This window comes from Cephus cinctus, unplaced genomic scaffold, assembly GCF_000341935.2.
Source record: "Cephus cinctus unplaced genomic scaffold, Ccin1 Ccin1_scaffold0101, whole genome shotgun sequence".
NCBI lineage: Eukaryota > Metazoa > Arthropoda > Insecta > Hymenoptera > Cephidae > Cephus > Cephus cinctus.
In genome coordinates this window covers 649,506-672,078 of record NW_014332838.1, presented here as the reverse complement: position 1 = coordinate 672,078, position 22,573 = coordinate 649,506, and the positions used below count along the sequence as shown (strand labels likewise).

Genomic DNA, 22,573 nt, shown 5'->3' with positions numbered 1-22,573 from the left:
AAACATACTCAGAGGGTAAAACAGGCTGCCAATCATACAAAACCATGGTCGCGCAACTTGCGCAACCATCAGTCCTCATTGGCGCAGGGTAGACGATGCCGTGGGTCGAGGAAAGGTACGACAAAGATAGGAATTGTGTTGGCCGAGTGTAGTGATTCGTGGAGTAGCGGGGACTTTGAGTGTGTGTGCATGCCTGGCACGGATCGGACAGGAGAGTCCAGTCCAGCGAGTAGTCAGATGTGGTGAAGTCCGTGGGCTGACAGGTCGTGGGGTGTTCGAAGGGACATTACGGATCGTCGAGTTCGTGAAGGTATTTGGTGTGCGTGAAGAGTGCTAGAGAAAGAGGGAGAGAGCAATAGAACTGTGCGAGAAAACTCGGGAGTGAAACGAAATGATCGACTAGCCAAGGATCCTCTGTTGGTGCGCGTGGACAAAGGGTTGCAGTAGGATTCGTCGAGAGATCATCGTACTCTTTTGTCTGGACAAAAGATCGTCGACGAAACCACGTCGAGGCAACGCACGGAGATCATCCTCTCCTGTTTTTTCTTCTTGCTCGGTAGTCACTGATAATTGTGTGTGTGTGTTCCTTTTGTTTCGGTGCTGATATCTCTCGGTACGCAGCACGACGGACACGGACACAAGGAAAGAAGGAGAGAGTGGGAGAGGCAGAACCAGAGTGCGAGAAAGAGAGAGAGAGTGAGGTGGTGTTGAGAGAGACGAGGAGAGAGCGTGAGAGGGAGAGAGAGAGAGAGAGAGAGAGAGAGAGAAAGAAGATACGAAGGAAGAGAGAGATAGAGAGAGAGAGAGAGAGAGAGACAGAGAAGAGAAAAACACGGTGCACCGTTGTATCGTGTTAAGAGGAGCCTTCCTGGAGGCTCCTGGTGTGGATCCGCTGAGACACTCAGCTGATCCGAGGACCCTGCGTGAACGGCTCTCTCGCGAATATTTTTCTAATCGCTGAGACAAATATGTCGTCTCCGAGCGCTGGCAAGCGACGTATGGACACGGACGTTATCAAACTGTATCCTTGACTGTACGTGTGTAGTAATGTGTAATCGAATGCGCGAGAGCCAAGTGTGTGATGCTCATGGCTGCTTTGCGGTGTATACACAGATATGTATGTGTATGTAACGGTCGAACACGTTTTGTTTACTCTACAACACAGTAGTTAGTTGTTTGTCAACCAAAAGTGCGTTTTTAGCCTCAACCAATCGGAACTAGAGGGACATTTAACTCGATCCTACGCCGATGACGGGCACAGCTGTTTTTAACCAGCTGATTGCGGGTACCCGCGTACGCTCTGTTTTACCTTCCATGGTTGAAAAAAAATTTTTTTATGACTCCAGTAGCACGTTAATTGAATCGTTCCTGTATGCGTTTCTCGATGTAGATGGGATATTCTTAGATCGAAATAACGGGCCCTTGAAATTTAGTTTAAAGGATTTAATACTGTGTTACTTGTCGAGAACGTGACTCGATCGTTGCACGCACTTTCCAGATAATGAAGTAATTCCTGGATAACATCGTAAATGTAGAACCGGTAAGAGTGCTAATTGACATGAAGTCAGGTCATTGCCTTCAGGTCACTTCGATGATCCCTCAATTTTATTATCGTTATTTTTAATACGTGGGCGTCAGTGGTAGTTCTTGATACGCATACTCTGACATAGGAATATTAATTTTTGTATGCTGACGCCTTAAACGAATTTCAGTAGCTTCCAAAATAAACTTCACAAGCTTTGCTCACTCGCACCTGAATCATTCAGATTCTTTCCGTGATATTGCGTAGTTCCTTTAAGCATAATATTCGAAAGATTCTTCATCCCTCCGTGTCGTCTCTGCGAGACAGATTTATTAAAAGGTTATCGAACGTAGAAAGGTTAGTCTTTTTCGCATTTGCATCTGCGAGGTCTTTAGACTCTCCACTTGTGGAAATATACTCATACGTCATTCCGTTCGCAATGCTCCACAATGACAGCAGTTGGCAGTGAGTCTTCAGCTATGAAACTTGTGATATATTTATGGCCTTGGCAAACTGGAAAACAAATTTAAATTGAAAGTGTAGAGGATAGACTCGCTCATATCGATTCAGCCCATCCAAAGTATAAACTTGCTCATATATTAATAGGTTTCCTTAAAGTTGTCAGTGTACTCCAAAACGACATTAATTTAAAACAGAATAGTACTAAGATAACCTCTCAAAATATTAACTCACGGTGAATAATTAATAGCCCAAAAAAACATACATTTGGTTAACTACCGATAACCCAGCTGGGCCAACCACGATTATGTGTCTCTATAGTTACGCGTTTTCTTACGCGATTGTGCGTTACTTAATATCGACGCCGTTGGAAACGAAGTCAGACTAAAAAGTATCTTGTACCTTTTTCATTCTGTTTTATTGATTACGAGGTATTTGTCCAGTAAAAATAGTCTGTTTCATTGTTCCCCATTATCAGTGTCTCTGCTGTTTTCATGAACTGTTGAGAAGATACGAATATAACTGTATCGGATATAAGTGCTTCACTATGTCCGCTGTTACGCATGCTTCTTTGTCTTCGCTCTTTACCAGCTGATCGACCTTAACAACCCCACTACTGACGCTCCTGACTTCCCGTCCTTCCTACTTTACCCGATTCATGCACAAAGCCAGAACCCAGAGACCTTGTATTCCGTCGTTATTGGCCTTTGTCGCGTTTATACGCCATCGGACAGAGTCGGATATATGTATACCGATACATATATATCTGTCCCTATATTTTCGTAGGACGCTTTCCTTTTTGTGCGCAGCCACTTGTCAAAGGAATGGCGCGCAGTCGGTTGGTAGAACAAAGGTAGAAATTCACGCACGATGCGCACGTACGGTTATTACAGAAGTTCCTTCGTCTATAGTAGGTCCGTTGGTAGTTAAGCTGTGGCGTTAACCCTTACCCCGTACTATTAATTTTGGCACCCTTAATCCGTACAGATGGGTCAATTATATCAGACGTATTTTTCAGTGCGCAAAAGTATTTTTCTTAATTAAAAAAAGACTCATATCTTTGATTCTTCTAGATAAAGACTGGAGTAAGAATTGAAAAATTATTTTTTTTAAAAAAGGTTAGCCGGCTGTCTTACGATCCTTAGTTTTCGTCAAGGTGATACTCTTAGATATTGTACCGATAATGTTGAGGTTTTGGAAACAACGAATATTCATAAAATTGTGCGTATCTTGTACGTTGTAAGAACTTTTTCTTTTTTTGTACGTCTTTGTTTCACGAAACGACTCACAGTTTATTTATGCTCGAGAGACCAACCGTGGTTGCTTCAACATTCGTTGGGATGGTCCATCTGATTTTATTGCACGCGACAATAATTTTAGCGTGAATAAGCACGATTCGATTATCTGTAATTCGGTTTTGATCTTATCAGTAGGAATTTGAAACGTCAATTTATTTTCATAGCTAACCAAGGGATTTCTCGGTATACTAGTCAATTTTTTTTCATCGTACGATAGAAATAACTTTTGAAACAATTTTGCTTTAAGGAAAAATGTACCAGTGTTGAGTTTTGATTGTACCTGAATGCGTAATTATTGATCGTCAATGTAATTTTCTATAAACGACATATCTTTAGCGTGATACAAATTTTTATCATCTGTTCTGTTTTACTTGCCGCCTGGCAGCAGTAAATATTTCCTTGGACGGGCCGTATCTCAACGAACAACACTCGCGATCGTTTTGCCTCCGCAATTAGAAAGCGACCAGAATAGATATTCCTGTTGTTATCCTCGAAATAAACGTTCTACGAAATTGAAAGATATAGCTATAATCCACCCTGGGCCATTCAAATTCGGCGCCTTTTACTACCTTGGTCTTCATAATGTTCCTCGATATTCCATTGGTTCCCGAGTTTAAGCTCGTGACGCAGTTGGCCAGTGTGCCGAAGCAGGTTCGAGCGGAATGCCAGAAGCATTCCAAAAAGCCAGATCGATCGACCTCGACACGTTTCCTAGTTGTTCCACAGAAACAAAAAACTGTTAAAAGCTACTCGACGGTCTTGTTTAACAGTGAAAATAAAAAAGGACACCGAAGCATAAAGTAATTATCTCGAGAATGATCAGAACTCCATATCGAAACTTTCCAAGCGTTAATCACCCACGTAGTCTTCATTTTGGTGCTGTCCCACTGTGCCGAAGGTCCCTACGATGAGGGAGTACGAGTGAAAAAGGAAAAGAGAAACGGCAGTAAGAAACAACGAAAAAAAGGCTATGGGCCAACGAGAAATTACGGGCGATCGCCATAAGAGCGACACGGGGGCTAGTGGGCGAAACATTACCGTTGTAAACAACAACACTCGCTCTCCAGTGAATGTTCTATAACGGTCCATGGGCATTGAGCAATCGTTTCCTTCTCACCATTCGGTACCTTATACTGTAGTATACCTTGGCTAATCACGTTGCTGACTTAACAGAACCCTGGCACAGTCTTCGCGGAACACACTTTCCGGATAATAAACCTCACAGAGAGAGTTCTGAATCTCTGATGCGTACCTATGTAACTTCGAACTATGGTTTCGCGTCCGCGTCAACCCCTTTTACTTGCATTCGCGTACCCAAGGTAACGGAACATAGCACCATAAGATTTCCCTTGGATTTTGTCGCCTAGCAAAGATAGTGCGGTAGCTTTGAAGTATACGAATTCGGTTTACCAGTGAGGTACAAATTGGAACGTGCTTAACGTAGCGTAGAGAAACGATGCGAAGACACGATAGAAGACGTTTTGTCGACAGAGACGATTTCATCTTGAAAGTATTTGGAATTTTGAAAGATTCAGTATAAACGTTTTAACGAGCAGATCACAACTTCATGAATCTTATCGTTTCATTTGCTTTCGTGCGATTCGTGCTTTCCTATGGTAATTGGCCGTTTCACTCGGTCGGTAAGTAGGAGAGCGATGCCAATTCTATAATTTCACTCGTAAACAAGAGCGAAAATCATTTTGAGGCTCTTAAAAAGTCTTTCACTGGCTTATCAAGGTGAATCGGGCCTGATCGACGGGTAGTCAGAGAGATGAAGTCCCGAAAGCTGCAGAATGAGCTTAAGTCAATTGGTACTGTTCCCGAAGAGCTGCGCCTACCACCACGTACCCACGAGCTTCTAATGTCGATAAATCGGACAGACTGAGATTTAGATTACAAATCATTCATAAGGTCTTCTCTCTCCTTTACTCTCGTAGGCTAAGAGCACTCTGTCATTCTTAGTGTGATCATTACGTGAGATTGATAGTGGAACGCAGGGCTCCGAGTGGGCGCTGCGTGTTCAAGTCAATTAGCACTTTTACTGATGATTCTGCGTCGCGCTTTGCCTATATCTTATTGCCCCTGCGAGATACACAAATTTTCCTTAGCTTCCACCACAGAATAGAGAGCAAACATGAGGTGACAATCTTAGGAGGACTCAACGAATTTTCCGTAAAATTCTATGGACCACGAGGGAGTAAGTATTATCACTTAGACGCTAAATAATACAATAAGGATCACGTTGAAATGTTTATTATTTTTTTTTTTTTTCTAATATCTCAAAACAAATTTCCAACACGCTTCACTCTAACGCTAGAGAGACAATTTAACAGAGATCTTTTAAAATGTCAGATATTAAAGTCTGCCATATTTCTTATACAGTTCATCCCATGTATCTGACTCTTATATTCTTTTTCATCACGAGATTCTTTACGACATATGGAACTACCATTTATCCTCTTATAATTCCATGCGCGAAACTCGCTTAACGTGCCGTTGTTTTCGTACGACGCACGACGGCAGTGACACTTCTGATAATGCAAAATATATCTGGATTCTTCGCATGAGATCAGACAGTCGCGTCACATTGATTCGCGTGGTAAAAACTAATATGAAAAATACCATGTAAAGTAACAATTAACGCGCGGTAGGAATCGTGCCTACGCAAATCTCCACGCGCTCGTAGAACGAAACCCATGCGTAATGCATTCGGTTAATAAGGGTGACACGATTGACTTATTTCTGTCCACATGTTCAGTTATTTTTCGCGACCAATACGCTTTCCCATATTATATTCCAAGGTTATTAAGAGAGTCTCGTATCGCCGGATATACTTATGCAACGACGTGTTTACTCTTTTCTGCACGACGTTGGAATACACGTGTGTACCGAGTACAAGCAGGAGTTTGACGGGTATCGAAAGAGAGACGTCTCTCTTTCATTCTCGCATCGTATCCTCGTGCACGCTATAAGAATAACGTTAAAGGCGTGGTTTACTCAATGTTCCTCCTAATAATTAAAACCCATCTCACACCGAAGAATTTTTCGGTACGTGGCGCGAAAGATAATCTGTATAGGCTCGCGATAAACAGCTCCGTACAACGACGATATCTGCTTTTTAGTTTGATACGCATTTAACTGTACGTTGATTTACATTTAAAAAGTTATCGCGCCGTATAATATAGGTATACGTCAGTAGTGAAAAAAATCTATGGGATAAATTTTAACTCTTTAACATACAGTTCCAGAAGTCCAGCAGACAGGAGTACGTGGATCGTACTCCTTGTTACACTTTTGTAATACTAATATTTGAAAGGTATTGAATTGAAAAAATTAAACTTTTTTTTTTCACGTCTTCAATACCCTTCCGATAGGTGGATACAATTTGAAACTGATAGCTTCAAGCACCATTCGATCGTGAATACCGCATAGGAACGACATTGGCGCGTCGTAACTCACCTGTGAACGTCGCTTTGGTATATATACGTTGCGTAAATCGTTCTTGCTCAGCAGCTTCCTTGCCATTCTTTCAGTTCCTTCCGATCGGCGCCAATTTCAAACGCGCAGTTCAGCTTTAATTCTTTGACTTCGTCGAGTGCCCCTCGCTATCCTATGGAACCATCAGCTTCGCCCGGTTGAAAGTCAAGCATATTTTTATCGCGACGCCTGAAATTATCTGCGCTCCTTTACGCTAACGTAACAACCAGTCGGCAGAGGAAGCGTGCGTCGGGGAGTCTTAGATAGGTGTAGGCAATGCGCGAGGCACTGATTCCATTAATAGTCCGGTGCTGCAGTGGCATTGCGTTGATTACAAAGCGAGGCAGAGTTGAGAAATGACGGATCTGCCTAGACCAGGCAGGTTGGTGACGAGTATTCAATTAGCATACTCTACACCTACCTAGGACTTACCTAATCTACATATATACGTGTATATATATATACGCATGCATGGGAAACGTGGGTATCCTCTTGGCACGTTGAATCTCGGCGATTCTTATACGGGGGCCAAATACCCCTGCTATTTTTTGCAGACTAGGAAACACACTGTTAGAGAACTTTTTTGTTTTCCAAGCTACTCGTCCTCGACGCGAAACTATAGCAGTTGGACCATTAAAGCCACGCCATGTTGTAGGAAGAACATTTTACGTGCAACAGTTTCTATGGCAGCTGCACGTATATAAGGTTTTCTATTTTTTTAAATCTTTTTACCATTTAATATTTCCCAACAGGGAAACGCACTATTCCCTTTACTAAAAGATTAATGGGTCGCTAGGCTGATCGATCGGTTATTCGACCTCCCGTAGACTCGAAACTGTTTCTTTTATAAATTTCTGCAACAGTCCGGGATCTCTGATAGACGTGCAATGCGTATTTCCGCATCAGCAATATTATATTCGATCGTAAAAATTGTAAAGCAGATTATTAGATTCAGCGCGTGCGAAGCCCGAGATCTAATTCTAGTGGGTTTAAAGTACGAGTACCGTTTACTGGATTCTATACGCTACGCGACTTTCTACGACGCTTCGCTACGATGCAATGTTTTTCACAATTTCATTGCATAAAACGTACGATTGCGGATTTTACCGGTAACCTGCGTGCTGCGTCTATTCGCTTTGCTGCACGCGTCTAATTAGTTACCTTCGTTTCTGTTAATGCTGGATCGCTGGTTAAGGGGGGGTCGTCGGTAAAGACCACTGTGCCTTCGTCAGGATATAGTCGGGGCGAGGAATCGTTCGTTGACCTAGGTTCGGGTATCGGTTGGCGCAAGAGAAAACGAACGCTGAATATCGCCAATTGGCTAATGGCTTTCGCTCGCTTGGAATCGTAAAGTATAATAGTTGCGAAAGAAAGTTCGTTTACTTAGCGACTTGCAGCACTCGGATGTATCGATCAAACGAGCTCTGTGCGTCTCCGCTGGTGGATTTTGCGTTCGTAGTGGCCTTGCGTTATAATGCTTTAATGGCAAGAGGCAGCAGGGCATTAGGGAAACGGAAATGCGATACTCTTTGTCTCGACTCGGAATTTAAATTTCGAAAGGAAATTCACAACGAGACTGCTTGAGCGCTGACGTTAAGTTAAGGCGTCTTCACGGGGGCGCTATACCGTCTTCGACGAAACTCGGTCATTCTATTTTAAAATAGCACGCGTATAACTACATACACGTATTTGTCGTTATGTTTCCTTTCTTTGTTTCTTTTTACGTGGTTCGTGAACGAGTTTTAGAAAAATTTCCGTCGATCGTTACGTTGCGCGAATTTAACAGCTGTTCTTGCACGGTGAGTGACGATATTACTGGGGGATTTTTCATGACGCGAAACGAGATGCTAAACGGTCATTGGTTAATGGATTGTAATATTTTTGTGAAAATAGATTTATTATCTGTAAGGTGTAGTGTTTATAAGTGTATATACAGTGTATTATATATCCTTGTGACAACCCATTGTTTGTGATACGCGTACTTTGCTGTATGATAATAAGGACACATTAGCGTCAATAACAGCTGTAATTTAGCGACGTTAAATTCATTTCCGTCTACAATTCACTAAGCATGGCGAACCTTGTGCTAGTTCCAAATTTGAATTTGTTAACCGAGGACGGCTTGAACGAATGACTGATGAAACGGAATCTCGTGCACTTGCATCCCTTGTTGGGAACGTCGATAAGGAAGTTCGAGCCCTGGGATCGATTCGTTCGAATGTAAGAGGCAGCACTCTGGCAAGGAGATGAATTCAATGAATAAAAATGAATTCTAGAGTAGCTACATAAAATAAATCGCGAACGAATGCTTTCATTTGAATTGTATTTTGAGTTTTTAAAAATAAAAAAAATGTATGTACTTTTTTTTCAAAATCTTTTTATGCAACGTATATCTGCCATTTTCGTTCGCGACGCGCGTATCCATTGAAGAGTTTTACGTGCTTTGGAATTACGCGTTAAAGGAAGCGCAAGTAGCCATGTGTATTTGCTTTGGTAATGCCTCAGCTGCCTGTGCGCAAAGCTTGGTGAATCTAAAGAAGACCGGAAGCGAGGACGCGCAGGACCCCTCTTATATTGACAAACGCGAATGAAAATTCGAGAAATTTTGTAAAATTCCGTTTTGCAGTCCGGGGTAAATAAAAATCAACGTTAAAGTAAACCCACGAGTTTATCTCATATTTCCTCTTGTTTTTCTTTCCTCTTTCTTAAGGTACTCTCTTGTGCCTTCTCGTCAATCAAAGTAATTACTAAGCCGTGAGGCGCGCTTGTCTTGCACATACAACCAAAATTCTTTACACAAATTTCTTTATTTATTTTTTTCAGTCTACCAATTGTTACTGATTCTCCTTAGGTCTATAAGGCACGACCCAATTAAACGCCACTTCACTCTGTTGATTACGCTTGTCATTACGTCATCATAAGTGACAAAGGTGCGCTGAAGTAAAAATATATATAAAATAAAGACAACGTGTCCCGTGGGCTCGGTTACAGCTTTTGATATCGATGCCAGGTCGCAGGATTGGAGATTGGTACACTAGGAAGGAGCACCCACACGTCGCGATGCGAGCACTACCGAAACTGGGTTACTCGGTCAAGCGCAAAGCGCTATGACGCTGACTCAAATCGAAATGCAACTGCATGCTGCATCTGCGTGAAATCGCAGGACAAGGGATCTGTGAGAAAAAGTTACTGAGAGAAATTGTATCGTTCAATATTTTGATTTACAGTCAGGCATACGGTTTGAAACGTTTTTTCGATACACTACTCTACACGAGAAGGTACACTTCCGGTTTTCTCTCATGCCCCTTTCCGCATGGGTGACTCGTAATCGCACGACTGCAAAAGGCCTTTTACTTTTAGCTACCGATAAACACCACTTTTCGGAACAGCAGCTAAACGTTACGTTGATAATTTCACGGACTTCGGGAATTACGTTAGGTTCAGTAACGATTCTTTGTATATCCTTCTCTGTATTCTTTATTCAATAAGGATCCAATACGCTTGCGCAATAGTAGTACAACGCTGGAACGCTGACTTTTATCCTACTAAAAATTGATTCACGCTTCTTGCTGGAGTCACGACTATAGTTACTTTCACTGGAGACTCGGAAACGCACGTGCGTGCCCACAAGTATGGCTCACGAATAGCAGTCGCTGTTTGGATGCAGTGAAGAATTGTTTGTCGTTCGTTGAATAATTTCTTATTGGAAAATAAACGAAAAACACGACTTCACTTCTATGTATATTGTGAATTTGGCGAATAGACGTTTAAGTAATATAATTTTCTTTTTTCACACTTGGCTCGTAGCGGACCGACTATAATTGCGATTGATTGCTCGTAATCGAATGTGAGATCTTATTAACACTGGTTGAGGCGAGAGAAAAAACAAACTTTGAATTTTTTTTAAATTCTCAACTCCGTACTGTATTTGGCTAATAATTCTCTTTGGAATTCCGAACGTCCCATCCTATTTGGATCGTTTACTGACCAGTACTGGTTTCATGTTGTCACTAGCGTATACCTCGTTACTAGGGCAGTAGAGTGGTAAATTTTGCAGGCCGAAGATATGCCTAAGGACGGTTAGCGTATACATTTGCTTATTCAAGTGCGTCGGTGAATTGGCAATAAATGTACAAATAGTTCAAGCAGAACGAAGCCAAGTCCGAGAGACATGGTTTTACTAGTTGTCAGGATGATTTCATCTTCAATTTATCTCGGTGCATCAATTTCAAATTGAAACGAAATAAATTGTGGATTTGCTACGTCTTATTTCATGTCGCGTGAAATTCTTTTGTAGACTGCACTATTGTGTCCGTCTGATCCTCCGTACAAAGCTTGCAATAGAATTCCACTGATGATTCGACAAAATATTGGACGACGTTTCTACCATTTTTCGCAATCGCCATTATTCTATGTTCCATGCTAGAGAAATACAATTGAACGATTCGATTTATCAAATGTAACATCGCTGAAGAGAAATTATTTCTTCTGGTATATTTGCGTTTCTTCATGTTAGTGTGTTGCGATATTTAACTGTTTCACCTGCACGTAATTCCGATTTCGTGGTACTGATAAGTTTGTGTTGCAGCGCCTTACGAGGGTGGAATATGGAAAGTGAGGGTGCACCTGCCAGAGCATTACCCCTTCAAATCCCCTTCGATCGGCTTTATGAATAAGGTATACCACCCGAACATTGACGAAGTCTCGGGTACTGTATGTCTCGACGTCATCAACCAGGCTTGGACCGCCTTGTACGGTACGTGTTGTTTGTCTTCGGTAAACGGTTTTTTTTTTTTTTTTTTGGAATTGGTGAGCCATAATGTTTGGTACACCTGCAACAGGCTTTAGTGAGTCAATAAAACAAAAGAAAATAACCAACAAAGACTTGGGCCATTTCTGACTGGATTTGTTAACATTTCAGATTTGTCGAATATCTTCGAGTCGTTCCTGCCCCAGCTGCTAACATATCCCAATCCAATCGACCCCCTGAATGGCGACGCCGCCGCCATGTACCTTCACAAACCTGAGGAGTACAAGAAGAAAGTCGCAGGTGAGTTCCGTCAGACTATATCACTGATAATTGATATTATTCTTATTTATTCAAAATTTTATTTTAATTCTGTTTGCATGTCTGCTTCTCCGTAACAGATTACGTTAGGAAATATGCGACAGAAGAGGCATTGAGGGACCAGGAAAATGGCGGTACAGGAAATGGAATGTCGTCCGACAGCGAATCCTCAATGAGCGACTTCAGTGAGGACGAGGCGCAAGATATGGAGTTGTAACCAAATATTTTACCATCCATGCCCATATCCTTAAACTTAAAACCCTGTAAACTCCAACCACTCATCCTACCAAATAGAAGCTTCTTTCTGATCCTTCAGGACCTCCGTTCATCCACCGCTACGACACGCACGTTTAATTTCGGAACTAGCGTTCTTCGGGCTGCTAGACACAGCATCTTCGGTTCACGGGATCCTCTCTTAGTCCTGTATTCTCTACAGTGGCAAGTGCGTAAGTGCGAGATCATAACGATATAGGTTCTCCGCGAAAATTAGGGCACCCTCTGGATCTTATGGGTTATATCGAAGTCAAGAGTGCACCTGTCGCGTCGTTCAGTATACTCATTCTATTGATCGTTCTTGCGAGAGATTTATTACGTATAATCTTTATGGGATTTAGGAGCAGGTCCTATTGTACGTAAAAACATCATTCACATCATAGTCATTCTTTATATGCTCTTAGTGATGCTCCCTAGCCTCGGAGCTGTATTACAAAAGGTCTATCTCGCCAAAGGCACGTCTATATATTGTACTGTGGAGTACTGTATGTATCAATACCGCCTGGAATACAATTTAAATCCGAGAAACTAGAGGAACGTAACTTTCTATAGATGTAACCGATACGATTACTCGGTCTTTATATTGTCGCCTTTTGGATAAGCATCACATTCTTTTGCTTGATTAACACAGTCAGTGCATATAATTTAAGCTCTACATCACAATGATAACAGGCAGCTTCAAAGACCTCAAGTAGACATCTTAAATATTGTGCTTTATCGTCCAAAGCATTTCCATTTGCCATCTTTTTTCTCGTTCCTGATTCCTTGAATTGACTTATACCGATATTCCTTCTTTTTTCAATTTCCATTACTCATTCCTCATGTAGGGTACACCAGTAAGAGCAAAATAGGACGATATCCTACTACCGATTTAAATGAAGAGATACAACGACACGAATACCGAAGATTCAATCGGCAACTATTCATCGATGGATTTTCGATTATTTCAACAAGTAACATCATCGTGTTGTCACCTGCTGAAATCGCCAATCCTCAAAGTGTGCATATCCCACTTACGCGCCGAGACGTGGCATTGCTTCATCGTCGATGCTCGAAAAAAAATCAACGATATTCATCAGCGGTCACAAGAAGACTTCAGACATCTCGAAGTAACTTCAGGTACTCCTTGACCCGAAATCTAAAAAAAGCAACAGAATTATCGCTATCGATATAGACCTTATTGATCTTGCACGTTTTGTACAGGCCACGCGTGCGAACCAAGAGACGTGTATTAATTGGAATAGCGCCTCCTTTAAGCCAAATAATCGGAGAGCAATAATTATACGTTATGACGTGCGACCATCGTAAATCCAAACCAGGAGAATAATAGTGAAAATAAAATGAAAGCGCCGTACGATGCGTTCAGGTCACTCGACCCTCACAGTCTATTTCACGCTTACGACGAACCCATAGGATTGCGTATCTTTCACGTTTCCTTTTTCATCGTTTTCTCATAATGTCCAATGAATGCACACACGTGTATAGATACATACGTCTAGATACGCATGCAACGCGTGCATGCGTACCTACGTGAGCACTGGCGCATTTTCACTTTGATTTACATAAGCCAAACATCGTATACATGGAATTCCAAAGATTCAAGGCGGGTCTCTCACCATCGGTCAGATTTACAGTGCCCTCGTGGCGAAGGAGTGTGCCTTATGGTGTGGTTCTTCCTCGGAGCTGTAATTGTCACGTGAAGAGAGAAAAAGATGCGATATAAAAAAAAAGATTGGCGGATAAAAGAATTAAGAACTGCTATGCAAAGCGTTTTGATGCGTTACTTCATCGAGTCAGTCGCTAAATTTGTGGAAGACCATTGTGATCTCTCGGCGTGACGTGGCGCCGCGACTAATTGTTATCATGCAATCGTATCACCTTGTTTATGGATAACATTGAAGTAACGTTGTATAAATGACAAGAAGTCGTAACACGGCCTTCGGAAATCATTGAGAGATTTGCTTTCGTAGCTGTATTAGGTTGTATTATTATATTTGAAGCGCCGCTATCTTTTTCTTCTGTTCATTATCACGTCCCACCTTATGCCGTACAAACTTCCATCCTGAGAAGCAATCGCATTTTATTACAGTGGCGAATAGTGACAAGGGATACACGTTAACTAGTAAATGCATATGCGGTGATGCACACAGGGCATAGATGGTGTTTAAGGAAAATTGTCAGGAACTAAAACACCGATGTGTTTTCGGTGTAGCTACTTTCTTTAGTGTGTAAGTTATTTTTAGTGGAAAAATTCAATTATTCGTTTAATCGATCGCCATTAAATGCTCCGATCAGTGCGTGTCTTGTTCTTCGCGTGCGATTTATCTGTTACGTGGGAATCTCGAGTCTTTTATGTTTTCTTCTCTGTTGCGGACAGAGGCTGGTTTTAGGATTGGCGGGAAACTTTTTTGCTTTATCTTGACAGTCCAATGAGCGTTTAATGCTCTGAGGCATGAACTGCCTTTTTTTCTATCAGCTTTTATCGCCCATTTCTTCTTTAAGGCCTTTTGCTAAACCGAAGGCATCTCGAGAATCAAGACTCGGACTGATCGGACTTAGGTCTTCTTCTTTTTTTCTCCTTACGACCTTATACGCGAATCAACATCTATTTTCGGGAAACGAAATTTTCTTCGCTAAATACGAATTTTTACGCTACATTTCGCAAAAATTATTTATCTACTCTTGCGCTCGCTTTTTTTTTTGTTTTGGTCTTGTTTCAAATCGCCATATCTGGGTCATGATTTAGACAGAGCGTTATCGATAGCTTATATGCACGGCAATGTATTTAAACTAATTTTTTATGATTAAATCAGTTGACCTGAACGATTAGATGTCATGTGAGTTATCATTCATACTTCATTATTAAAAAGTGAAATTTGAAAATTGTAAATTTAATATATTTTCGTCTTCTACTCAAATGCATTTCACTTCGTACAGAATTTGCAGTCTGATTCCACGTGCTTGGTGTATTCCATTTTTAAGCATAATAGTGCATAATAATTCTTTCGGTATGAGGTAAATAAGGCACTGAAACGTACAACTGATGTATAAGAAGCTTGATTTTTTTTTTCTTCTTTTTTTGTTGTTATAATTAATTTAGATTTCGTTATACAATTCAATCAAATTTGCATACGTATCTATACGTCCAATGTACATACACATGCTTTCCTTGTCTTCTATTCTCCTGTTACTTCCAACTTCTTGTGATTTTCTTCTTTTTTTTTTTTTGATTCCTTATTTGGTCGTTGCCAAAACCGAGAACGCAAAACCAGGATCGGACGAGTGCTTCTCTCGATTGGAATGAAAACTGAGTCAACCAACTCGTGTTCTCAGATCTCACGCTCTACGATAATTATTACGTTATTAACTAGTTGTACGTTAATGCTCGTATTCTTACTACTTTAACAATAAGTACGTCGATTTACTAATAAAGCAGCATTGTTTAACGAGAGTGAAAAGTTAGCTCGAATAATAATCTTGTTTTTCTTTGTCGCAAATGGTGTTTGTTTATCCTTGATGACATCACGACGGAGACGAGTATTATCCATCGGCGTTTCCATGACGATGATAATTTTGTTAGTTATCGGTGAGGGATTTTAACGTTCTTTAATTTTTCTTTTTTTTCCCTTATAATTTTAGTCTATAAGCATATATAATCATACTTACCGAAGTACAAATAATCTATTTACAGTAAAAAAAATTCGATAATCAATTCAAAATGCCAGTCCCATGGGACGCGTAATACTGTTTCGCAATTAAAAGTAAATTTTGTCTCGTTTTATTTGATTACGCACGATGTCTATGACTATATACGTTTTACGAAGGATACGTAATAAACTATGGGTCTTTCACGAGCAATATATAAATAAACAAGAATTCGTTTCCGAAGACTGCGATATCAGCGCGATCAAGCAAGCAGCCGTACGAAAAAGAAATACATAGAGAAACTTGCGATAACCTACCATCGTTCACTCGTGAACACTAAGCATTACAATTCCCATTCACAGTAGTGACAGTCCTTTGGGTATATGGATGTAGCGTGATACAATTGGAGTTAGTTGATTAAGAGCTGCCAGTGATAAAGATAGGAACAAAGGAAGGTAAAGTTTCGCGGGACGAAAGAACGTGGCGCATATGAAATATAATTGTTGATGTGCGCTTGGATGAAGAATAGAAATGAGAGCAGAAACGCGAAGACAAAATAAAACATCGCGTTTATCAGTGATGCGTTAAGAGCACTCATTAGGCTTCTTACGTAGTGCATAAGTTTCGAAGATAAGTGATAACAACTACATTTTATAAATGGAAATTATATTTGAAAGCGTAGTTTCGAATTGTTGGGGAATCGCGTTGAGTACAGTGGTATCTTTTGCTACGTTTTACTGGCGGCCAATAGCGCACAGAGTCGAACGAATTCCTAGTCCCATTTTTCATTTACAGACATAACCTCGAGTCACGACACTTATCGTCGGCTTAATCGGGCACTGTTTTATTGACAATTTTCTGTGAACATAGAAAATATTATCCAGTCTCTTTAAAGAGTCATCTGTACTCTTTGTCTGCGAGGTGCTTTCTTGGCATCTATGGTCTTTCGACACCGTAGAAAATAAAACCCATGGAAATGTATATCCTGATTGTGGAATGGTCTTCATGGGTAAAGTTGTATCTTCGGGTACAGTCCATTCAGCAATGTTTATCTTGACTAACGATACTAGTCACTTACATGTTCGCAATTAACGTTTACTATCGAGTTTCGTTTCGTGTCAACGTGCCAATGTTGTTCCGCTAGGACTTGGTAAAAGGGCATTGTACCTACAATCCCTGTGCTAGGATAGTTTGTACGTAAGTGTTAATTAACAGTACTAATGAACAGTGTTGTAGGATCAGCCGAGTGACGGATGTCGAGCGTCGTTGTACTTTCACGTGACTGGACAAATGATTTGTCGCGATAAAGAATAACCTGTCTGTCGAAGTACCAAATGGATATCGGAATGTTTCATTTTAACCCACATTGAATAATACCGATAGCGTCGTTAATCAGAAAATTATGTTGTATCTGACGTCGCAGTAATAACGACGACGATCTTGGCATCCGGACCGTTCTCAAAATGCCTTACCACGAAACTGATTGTGTATTTATAATTATGTTCGCCGTCGTAACGAATCCTTGATTTTTGGAATCGGGAGAGAATGGATTAATATGAAATGCAAAAATAATTTTTTCATAAAATATTATATACAAAACAGATTATTTATCTTTGGGTCTAATTTCGTTTCGTGGTACGGGAGTAACAATAGCAGATGTTAACGTCCTTACGGTTTGAACGTTTTGATTCAATAGCTACGTAATATCCTGTGGTTTTGGGTTCCTTTTATAATCGAACCTACATCTTTCGAAAATATTTGTTATATTTGATATTGTTGGATCTGCTATATTACGCGTGTCGTTTACATACATGCTTGTATATTGGCATACGTAGGATTCTTATCGATCACCTAACAATCAATTTATTCGCAGTATATTGTTGTTGTCACATTCTTTAATTGCAATGAGTTGAAATTGAAATGCTTTTTGCGAATTCGAAATTTTCGTAATACACCGAACGGCGAGTGCGGTAATTCTATTTGTTGCCGAATCGATTAATTCACGTATGCCAGAGACAGATTGAAATTAACCAACAGTGGTGGCCAGTTGGATCTTTATAATTATGGGTGAATGGCGACGTCTATTTTTTTTTCGATCTTCTGCGCTTGAGAAAATTCAATACGGACGTTTTTCACAGTTGCAATTTCAACATGACGTGTTAACCGTATGTGCCGATTTACGGACAAGTTATTAATATTTACATAGAGACATTACCACGGAACGTTTTTAATGATGCTGTCACTTAGGTAGCTTAGTGACGATTACAACTACGACGATTCCACGTTTTTATGGCAAAACACAATAATGAAATCAACAACAAGAAGAATGAACACTACACTATTATAAATATTTATTATAAATGAAATATAACAAATATAAATGATAAATATATTATATTGAATCAATGATTGGACGAGATGCAATTTTTTGGTACAATAAAACAAAAATAATTTACTTCTCTCGACTTCTTCATTTACTGCGTCTCCTCGTAACACGACAAGGCCCACTAAAAATGATTAACAGGAAATTAGAAAATGCTGGAACTAATTAACGGTATACAAACGAATTTTATAACCACAGTGGGGACAGTTTATTGACACGACTGAGATTAGAAAAAAGCACAAGAACGCCGAGAATCACTTATGTACTTGTACTAACTCCCTAGAAAATACCAAAAGTGTTACAAATTTTTGAAATGTTTGAATACGACTAGTAAGTTTGGGTTATTTCCATTTAGTACGCTTTGTAGAAACTGAACTTTCAAGTTTCCCACCATGTATCAAACAAGCCATTCAAGGCTGTCATCCATCTCTAACATTCCTTGTTGCAATCCGAATTGGAATATATCAATATCAATATACGTCTCCCGTATGTAAAACAATACGTCGGATCTTTTCCTTAATCTTTCAACTTAAAAAAAGAATTTACGTTTGTCCAACGTCAATCTTAATAATACCGACGGCCGACCGATTTTTCTATTTGGCGCACATGATACCCTCTATCAGTAAAATTCCGAACAGTGTCTAATTAATAACTTACCAAACGAACTCTGTAATACCCGCGGAACCATCACATGCGCGCGCACTGTTCCGCTGTTCCATATACCCTGTGACATTTTACGATCGAAAGCAATTCCACCGCGTTCCACTTCTCTCCAGTAGGGAACGCAGCGAAAGCCAAAGAAGAAATTACCTAGCAACTGCAGTGTGGGAATTGAAATACTACATTAGAATCCTACCGCCTGTAGCCAAGAATAATTTAATATCGGTTAGACACGAGTGCCTAATCTTATAAAACTTAATATGATTTTGCATTGAGTTCTTAATAAATACAACAAAAAATCTGTACTATCAAACGCTAATATATTTATTTGAAAGATTTGATAACTTCTGTGTCCAATAAGTCGGCGGTTTTCACATTACCAATACACTTGTGCTTGATCAATTCACTGAAAGGTTCAGCGGAGTATTCTGGAACGCACTGTAGCCTACCGATTATCCGGTACACTCTCTGCCATATGTAGAGTTCCGTCGGCAGTCGTGTCAGAACCACCGTGCGGTCAGAATAGCATTGCTTGTGTACCGATTGCGTTCTCTTTACTTGGTTTGGAGTGTAGCATAACAAGTATCCGGGAGTCGTTAAAATACACCGGGTTAGAGAAAGATAGTGGATTGTTAACAAAAAAGGATGTACGAAAGGGTGTACTTGAAACAGTGAGTTTTTTTCCCTGTGATCGAAGTGGCGCACGGTCGAACTGTCTTGAGTTTATAGTCGTGGCTGACAAACCGCACTGTACGTTCGTGTGACACGGTGACTTCGTATCGAATAAATCGAAAGGAAAAGGAGTCGGGAATTCCTTACGATTCATGTGTTCTCTGGAGAGATTAGTTAAATATATCTGAAAACTATCGGGTAGTTATTGTAAAATCGTCGACGATTGTTGGTGCGTGAACAATATTCAATACCGGAGCTCAGTGTCGAGGATGTGAGTATACACAATCTTTTTTCTTTTCTTTTATTCACGTTAATGATTATTCCGTGCAAAGTACAGGTTTCTTGTTTTACCTGACATATTTATTTATTCTCAAGTCAATCTTGTGGAACTGCAGTTTCCTCAAATCCCTTGAAACCTTGCAGAGATACAGAAGCAAGTCTATTACCTTAATGAATTACACATAAATTAAAATTTGTAATACATTAATATTCCTAACAGTGACAGAATTTTATCTAAGGATAAAAGGACGTTAAAAGTTTTGAATTCTCAAGGCTATGGTAAGCAAAGGAATACTGTGTATGAATAAGATATACCAGAGGAACGAAACGCTATTTTGATTCTCTATTCCTTTTTCTTCATTTTTTCTTGCAACAAGCCGAAGCTCTGAGCTTTTTAAAGATTATTTCTTGAATCGTGGCAAGAATTAATATTCATTCTTAAAATTGTCCTCGGCATTTTAATTGCTTGTGAATATCTGTGTCAGTGATGTGTTACATGGCTCAGCTTAAACAGATCAACAGTGTCTAAGCATTACGCGCGTTTAGTTGATAGATCTGGTTATCGGTCGGCTGTTTGCTTCGACAGGGTCTTGGACCTTTTTAGATGTCACTTACGACTTCATCAAAGCTCAAAGCAGAGGTTCTCAAATGATATTTTTCTAATCATACGAAATCATATTATTTGAAATTTGATTTGTCAAGTAAACAATTAGATAAAAATCACAAGTCTCGTAAAATATAAAAAATTCAATATCGTACAACGCTGGATCAGAGAATGATTTATTACTGTGAATGATTAGGGAACATTAATAAACGATAATGGCAGCCAACAGCGGAAGTGGCATTCCTAAGTGAAGTTTAATATAACAGCACGTTCGTAGCGTTCCTTATAGACTTACGTAGATATATCTTGGATTAAAGTACTCCACCATGTAGCATACTTCTATAAATTCACCATATCGCTTATATATTCATAGAATAGAATGATTAATTAATTCGAGTCCATTAGAATATATATCTTTAAGGGTTAATGGCGGCATCTGACGGTAATTTATAGTTTCTTCACCTTTCTATGCGGAAATGACTAAGCGAATGATAAAATTGATTATCTATGTAAACAAAAAAAAGGAATCAATCGAAACTTCAGACTTTTTATTGTTTATTATTAATTGCAACATTTTATTATAATACGTATATCTGTCGCATAAATAAAATGTCTAAACGTATCGTCTAGCGGTGTAAAATAGCATAAATGTAGTTGCGATATCGAGGACAAGATTTCATACTTATAACACGAAGCGTTCTTGTTATACCATATTGGTACTCAATTGACGATTATTGGACGATGCGTGATGCGCATTGCGAAATAAACATCTGTGCACTGTTTTCGTATTGTAATATAGCAGCGCTATAAATATAAATTGCAAACTTATACGGCAAGATGTCTACTAGTCCCTGTTCGAGTACACGAACGTTCTCCTTCTCAATTAACTGTCCATTTATATTTCATGGGTGGCCTCTCGAGCCACGTATCTGTCATTACAGCTATCTATATTCTTATTTGATTTTCCCCTTTCTGAATTTCTGGATAAATCTAGAAAAAACACTGTTCAGCAGCGTACAACGTTTTAAGCCGTAATCACGATTGAGTACCGGAAATGCCTCTTGGACATTTACCTCATTCACGCCACATTATTGTTTTTTGGAACTTGGCCAAATCTCTCTGGTATACATATATATAATCTTGATTTATTCCTCTTGCGTGCACAAGAGGATATAGGGTTTAAGGGAACAAATGATAGTACTCGACAAAAGATTTACCTGAGATATATTAATATTTCGTTATTTTCATTTTCTGCGAGGTTTATATCTATATATCCTTGCGTGATATTAAATTATATCTAGAATCGATCGATCTTAATGGTTTACTTATAGTAAGGGGCTACTAACGTGCCTATTTCCTAGCAGACGAGGTGTGACGAAATTTCAAGGTATTCGGGAAACAATTATACCCTCGTTTTAGGAAATATTTATTTATACCAAAATAGGAAGAAGGACCAATAAATTTTATTTATTTTATCAAAATACTGAAATGGTCAATGACATCTTAATCGAGGTTTTATAATATTTAATTAATATATTTTTCCCCAGTAATCTCCCCTATGACTCTAGTTATTTTTTCACGAGACGATTAAACCTATATAAATCCGTAATCCTTTCCGAGCTAATAGTTTTGTCTGCGGGATAACACGATTTGAATAGAACGTTTGCGTTACCCACTATCACCCGCTATCTGTATACACAAACAGGGTTGGATACATAGAAGTCTATATACTTATTCTTCCCGTTCGTATACATAAGCCCTATGTACACTTGCTTGAATCAGCTACAGATAAAACAAGAAGCTGATCTATCGCCGAGGTCAACATTGTGGAAACACCTTTATGTATCAAGTGCAAAACTCGTTTTTCGTATGTGCTACTTGGTCTGCTAGACCTGGTGCACTGAGCCGACAAGGCTAGTGGAGAAACTCGGGTTTTACTTATTTTGTAAAAAACATTGCGACAAGATAATTTTGAACGTTGTAATCATTATGAAATATTTGACGGGATATTTTTAAAATGAAACAGTTCGATGATATGTTGGTTCATCGTACAGTGCTAATTCAACGTTAGTTAATGCCAATCTGAAATCACGTGTTTCGCATTAATCTGACAACCAGCCACGCATGCATGTGTACATGTATGACTTATTATACGGTGTACATTGCAGTTGACATTGCTGGTTGGTTTGTAGTATCGGCTTGACTTTCAATACAATATATAACGTGTACAAAT

The 22,573-nt window shown here is 39.7% G+C and overlaps 2 protein-coding genes across 22 annotated transcripts in view; both read left to right on the top strand.

Annotated features, from left to right (window-relative positions):
* The first annotated feature begins 207 nt into the window (after nucleotides 1-207).
* On the top strand, nucleotides 208-15,594 carry LOC107274731 (ubiquitin-conjugating enzyme E2 H). 2 transcript variants are annotated; one of them, XM_015754156.2, is made up of 5 exons: nucleotides 208-1,021; nucleotides 5,400-5,476; nucleotides 11,345-11,512; nucleotides 11,678-11,806; nucleotides 11,905-15,594. In XM_015754156.2, the coding sequence occupies exons 1-5, from the start codon at nucleotides 969-971 to the stop codon at nucleotides 12,039-12,041; spliced, it is 564 nt and encodes a 187-aa protein (XP_015609642.1). In that variant the 5' UTR covers nucleotides 208-968; the 3' UTR covers nucleotides 12,042-15,594. The 2 variants fall into 2 exon arrangements, with proteins under 2 accessions (XP_015609642.1, XP_024947679.1); XM_025091911.1 differs by lacking the exon at nucleotides 208-1,021 and adding an exon at nucleotides 2,458-4,079 and having other exon boundaries at nucleotides 5,388-5,476.
* Nucleotides 13,106-22,573, top strand: part of LOC107274736 (inositol 1,4,5-trisphosphate receptor) — a 37,436-nt gene continuing 27,968 nt past the window's right edge. For 6 of the 20 annotated variants that reach the window (XM_025091884.1, XM_015754181.2, XM_025091882.1 and 3 more), the window contains exon 1: nucleotides 18,620-19,728. The gene's annotated coding sequence lies outside the window, so the exon portion shown is untranslated. Of the gene's footprint in view, nucleotides 13,217-18,619; nucleotides 19,729-22,573 lie in introns of those variants that run through there. The other 14 variants (XM_015754188.2, XM_015754185.2, XM_015754190.2 and 11 more) reach the window with 10 other exon arrangements.

What these genes read in the sequence shown, in the direction of transcription:
- LOC107274731 (XM_025091911.1), top strand. Translation starts at nt 3,862, where the DNA reads ATGTTCCTCGATATTCCATTGGTTCCCGAGTTTAAGCTCGTGACGCAG. An exon ending in GGCTTGGACCGCCTTGTACG is followed by an intron (nt 11,513 to 11,677) that starts GTACGTGTTGTT and finishes TTAACATTTCAG; the next exon opens with ATTTGTCGAATATCTTCGAG. An exon ending in GTACAAGAAGAAAGTCGCAG is followed by an intron (nt 11,807 to 11,904) that starts GTGAGTTCCGTC and finishes TCTCCGTAACAG; the next exon opens with ATTACGTTAGGAAATATGCG.